Source organism: Glycine max, chromosome 2 (genome assembly GCF_000004515.6).
Source record: "Glycine max cultivar Williams 82 chromosome 2, Glycine_max_v4.0, whole genome shotgun sequence".
Lineage (NCBI taxonomy): Eukaryota > Viridiplantae > Streptophyta > Magnoliopsida > Fabales > Fabaceae > Glycine > Glycine max.
The window spans coordinates 31069854-31074985 of NC_016089.4; the positions used below are offsets into that span (position 1 = coordinate 31069854).

The 5132-nt window shown below is 34.8% G+C and overlaps 2 protein-coding genes across 2 annotated transcripts in view; both read left to right on the forward strand.

Annotated features, from left to right (window-relative positions):
* The first annotated feature begins 1019 nt into the window (after window positions 1-1019).
* Window positions 1020-1907, forward strand: LOC100815665 (uncharacterized). The gene has a single exon (XM_006575913.1). The coding sequence runs from the start codon at window positions 1020-1022 to the stop codon at window positions 1905-1907; it is 888 nt and encodes a 295-aa protein (XP_006575976.1).
* Window positions 1908-2001: 94 nt separating this feature from the next.
* LOC121174217 (protein MAIN-LIKE 1-like) overlaps window positions 2002-5132 on the forward strand; it is an 18857-nt gene continuing 15726 nt past the window's right edge. Inside the window, exon 1 of the mRNA XM_041012987.1 lies at window positions 2002-2154. Within this exon, the coding sequence (XP_040868921.1) occupies window positions 2002-2154 (153 nt within the window). The remainder of the gene's footprint in view (window positions 2155-5132) is intronic.

Below are 5132 nucleotides of genomic sequence, written 5' to 3' on the forward strand. Positions count from 1 at the left end.
GTATACATTTTATTGATGATGATCTTAGCTTTTGTTACGGTGTAGATCGCGAAGTACATAGAATATGAGATTCAAAGGAATGGATGAGAAGATTGAGAGAATTAATTTTGAGAAAGAGTATCTCTATGATTTAGTATGAAATGAGTGTTACTTGTAGGCAAATTGACCAATTTAGGTTCCTTTTAGAAACTTATTCCCAAAAAATATCTCTAAGTAGCTCAAAAATAGGATTTAAGATTAAAAAAATAGGTGGTTGAATCTTAAATCCATTTTTTGGAAAAATAAATTGACCAAATCCCCTTCGAGAATTTGTCAAAGGATTCTTCATTCAATTTCGAGCATTTTAACATATTATGGGTCTCAAACGGACATTTCGTCATTACGAATGGCGGGACCCGTCACGTGGGCAGTGTCTTGCCATCTTCATTGTCGAGTCCATCAGGTGCTGCCACGTGTCCAACTCGCATCCTCATTGACGAGTTTCCTCCAAAAACAGCCCCCCTCTAGAAAATATTTCGAAACAATCCCCTTTTGGAAATAAATTTCTAAAAGAAGCCTAAACTGGTCAATTTGTCGTTACTTGTATTCAATTACAACTCATGTATTTATAGAGCGACTAATTTGTCCTTTCTTACTATGTGTCGGATTGTTGAAGATATACTTTTGTAACTGCATAATATTTTATTTTTCAGTTTTTAAAATAGGATTTAGTAAATAAGTTGGTTTCCTATATTTTAGGAATAAGTCAGTTTTAATGGATTAACCTAGTCAATAAGTGGTTCCTATCTTTAAGGAGCAAGTTAGTTTTAATATTCTGTTTTGTTTTGTTAATATCTTGTTATCTAATTAGTTTATCGTTTGTTATTTATTTTATCGCTGTTGAGAACAATTTGAATTAGAATAGAATAATTCTATTTCCTCCGCATACGTATTGTCTCTCTTCTCTCCTCTGTTTTTTATAATTTCCTCCAAAAAACCAACAATTGATATTAGAGCCTTATTCTTACGGGACCTCTACCATGGAAGGTGAAGCAAGTTTTTTCCACATAACTCTTCCAATCTTTGATGGAGAGAATTATGACCTTTGGGAAGCGAAAATGCAATCCTACATGGAGTCTTTGGATTTGTGGGATGTTGTGAAAGAGGATTATGAAATATATTCGCTGCCTGAAAATCTCACCATGGCCCAAATTAAAAATCACAAGGAAAGAAAGATGAAGAAGGCAAAGGCGAGGTCATGTTTGTTTACTGGTGTTTCACAAATGATATTCATCAGAATTATGACTCTTAAATCACCCAAAGCAATTTGGGATTATCTGAAAGAGGAATACGCTGGAGATGATAGAATACGAAGCATGCAAGTGCTGAATTTAAGGAGGGAATTTGAGCTTCAAAGTATGCAAGAGTCAGAGACAATCAAAGAATACTCAAACAAATTGTTGAGTATTGCCAACAAGATAAAGTTGTTGGGAAGTGATTTTGCTGATTCGAGAATTATAGAGAAAATTTTGGTAACGGTGCCGGAGAGGTATGAAGCATCTATAGCTTCATTGGAGAACACAAAGGATCTGTCGAAAATCACATTGGCAGAAGTGCTACATGCCCTGCAAGCTCAAGAGCAGCGAAGGTTGATGAGGCAAGATCGTGTTATCGAAGGTGCTTTGCCCGCCAAACATCATGAAGTTGATGAAAGTAAAAAGATTTTTTTCAAGAAAAATCAGCCAGCAAGCAGCGAAAATAATGCAAGCAACCAAAACAAAGGCAAGGATAAAAAGAAAAATTATCCACCTTATCAGCATTGCGGAAAATTGGGTCACCCACCATACAAATGTTGGAAACAGCCAGACGCAAAGTGCAACAAGTGCAATCAGCTTGGACACGAAGCTATAATATGCCCAAGTTGTTGAGCAGGAGGAAGAAAATTATATTTTTGCTGCAACATGTTATTCGATGAGGAGTAGTTCTAAATGTTGGTTGATTGATAGTGGTTGTACGAACCACATGACATATGATAAGACTCTATTCAAGGATTTGAAGCCAACTAATGTCTCAAAGGTCAGAATTGGGAATGGTGGCTATATTCCAATAAAAGGAAAAGGAACTGTTGCAATTTCAACGTGTTCAGGTACCAAATTAATATCAGATGTTCTTTATGTACCTAACATTGACCAAAACTTGCTAAGTGTAGGTCAATTGATTAAAAAGGGATTTAAAGTGTCCTTTGAATATCAACATTGCTTTATCTATGACATTGCTGGCCAGGAAGTTCTAAGGGTTAAAATGAAAGGTAAAAGCTTTTCATTTGATCCAGCAGAGGAGGAGCATACAACCTATTTCACTCAAGTCACACCCATGGAACTCTGGCACAAGAGACTTGGTCATTGTCATCTTGAAAGAATGCTAAACATGAAAAAAAGGAAATATGCAAAAGAAAATTTGAAGAAGTTTCAAATGGAGGAATGCAAATCTGTTAACACACCAATGAATCAAAAGGAGAAGTTCAACAAGGAACAAAGTGTTGATAACATTGATGAAGGATATTATGGGAGCTTGATTGGATGTCTAATGTATCTCACTACAACAAGGCCAAACATTCTATTTTCTCAAAAGAACAAAACTGGAATTTTTGTTAACAATCAAGTAGTCATTGCTATTACAAACAATCTCGTGTGTCATGGGAAGACTAAATATTTCAACATCAAGTTCTATTATTTGATAAAGATGCAGCAAAGTGAAGAAGTGAACTTAATTTACTGCAAGTTTAAAGATCAACTGGCTGACATGTTTATAAAGTCACTACCTATCAACAAACTTGAACTCTTAAGGCAAAGAATTGGAGTTTGCAGTTCTAAAAGCAAGGAGGAGTGTTGAAGATATACTTTTGTAACTGCATAATATTTTATTTTTCAGTTTTTAAAATAAGATTTAGTAAATAAGTTGGTTTCCTATATTTTAGGAGTAAGTCAGTTTTAATGTATTAACCTAGTCAATAAGTGATTCCTATATTTAAGGAGTAAGTTAGTTTTAATATTCTGTTTTGTTAATATCTTGTTATCTAATTAATTTATCTTTTGTTATTTATTGTATCGCTGTCGAGAAAAATTTGAATTAGAATAGAATAATTTTATTTATTCTGCATACATATTGTCTCTCTTCTCTCCTCTGTTTTTTATAATTTCCACCACAAAACCAACACAGACTACTACTAGCGTCTGCTTGTGCTGGAGTCCCTACTCCCTAGCTACTCCCTTGGGTCCAGTTGTAATGTCGGCTTTGTCGCCTTAGGGTAACAGGCTTTAAGTCGGGTCTTACTCAGATTTTTGACTTAGGGTGATCCTTAGTGTTAAAACAAATTACTATTGGCAATGATTCCACAACGTGTAAGAATACATATTTATCTGAGTTAAAAGAAAAATACTTATCTAGAGTTAAAAGTATTTTTAACTGTACTTCATCGTTTTTTAACCGATAATAAAGCATTTGATAAAGATATGGCGCTATTTTTATTGTTTTTTTTTTTTTTTTTTGCTAAATGGTGAGACTCACCTTTTGGAAATGAATCGGCTGATCAACTAAGAATAGTTGAAAAACCAATTAAATATTATCACAAAAAAATAAAAAATAAAAAAACAGACCTAGCTTTACCATTTCGGAATGGGTTCCTGGAATTTTTGTATTCTTCTCATTTTAATTGAGTTTTCGGTTAGTCTTGAAAATATACTATTTTTATGTAGATAATTTGTTTCCGCACTTTAATATTGGCCATTTGTCTCACCTTATATGCCCTTGCGTGAATCATACGTAGTTCAAAAAAACTAGTTGACATGTTTTTAGGAAATGCAGAGAACCGTTTGAAAGATAATTGAAGAATTCCATATATGTTACCAGTTTAGACTTTTTAAACAGGTCTGGAATCTAGAAGAAAGGAAAAGAGAAAGAAACAACTTTGGAAAAAGAAAAACATTGAAATAAGAATATCTGAATGTGTCTGTGAGTCAGTGATTGTGCCATTTCTTGCATGATGATATTGATATAAAAATTCAAGTTTGACGCATTATTGGAAGTATTCTGGTTTGAGACTTTAACTAATAGAGGTTTCCATCATTCCAATATCCACCTAATTATTCTTGTTATAGATGTTATATTAAATGTGTTTCAATAATAATTAATTTCAGATTTCAGATAATTAATTAATTCATGAAATGATATATAAGTCTGAACTTTTATTACCAAGTGATTTTAGAGTTCCGTTTTTATTATTCAGATAGACGATCTTGTTTGAAAAAAATAAAATGTTAGACACTAATTATAAGCATATCTTTCCAATATGATTTGAAACTTTATTCATTATGTTGTGACTTCCACTAAAACCAGGTTGGTACACCCATTCTTTTAATTAAATAAAAAAATCACTAAAAGCTAAGATGTATACAATATTCATGATTCACGTCCAAAAGGGCTTTTGCATCATGACAAATGGCCACGTCGAAGTAAGCATAGGTTGAAGAGAAGGAAAAAGAGTAAGGATTTAACTGCATTGCAAAGAGATGAAAAAAATACATTTCGTGAATCCAAATACATGATAATTGGATTGGGTATATTCAACTCTTATGGGCCTTAGAATTTTTAGAAGTTGGGGGTGTCAATGTCCAACTCAGGTGAGGATTTGAGTGCTGCTAGGTGCACCTAGCAGTTTTGCTGGTGCACCCAGTAATTACTGTGAAAAGGTCATAATGTCCTTCATTAATTTAAAAAAAAAACGAAACCTCTCTCTCTCCCTCCCCGCGTTGGCGCTTCTGCTTCTTCTTCTTTCGGATCAGCTCTCTTCTTCTTCTTCCTGCTTCTTCTTCTTCCTGCTTCTTCTTCCTGGTTCTTCCTGCGCCTTCTTCTTCATTGCTTGCGTGTCTTCTTTGTGCCTCTTCTTCTTCTTCGTTGAGGAGGTTGCCGAGGTAGCTTGCGGTGGTGCTGCGAGGAAGCTTCCGTGAAGAGCAACGGTCGTTGAGGAGGTTTGCGCGTCCACCGTCGAGGTCAGCACCGTGAACCTTACCTTTTTTTGCTCCAGTGTTGCCGGCGATGGCGGAAAGCGCTGTCGGAAATCGCTGGGAGCTTTACGGATCAAGTGATCCGTAAAG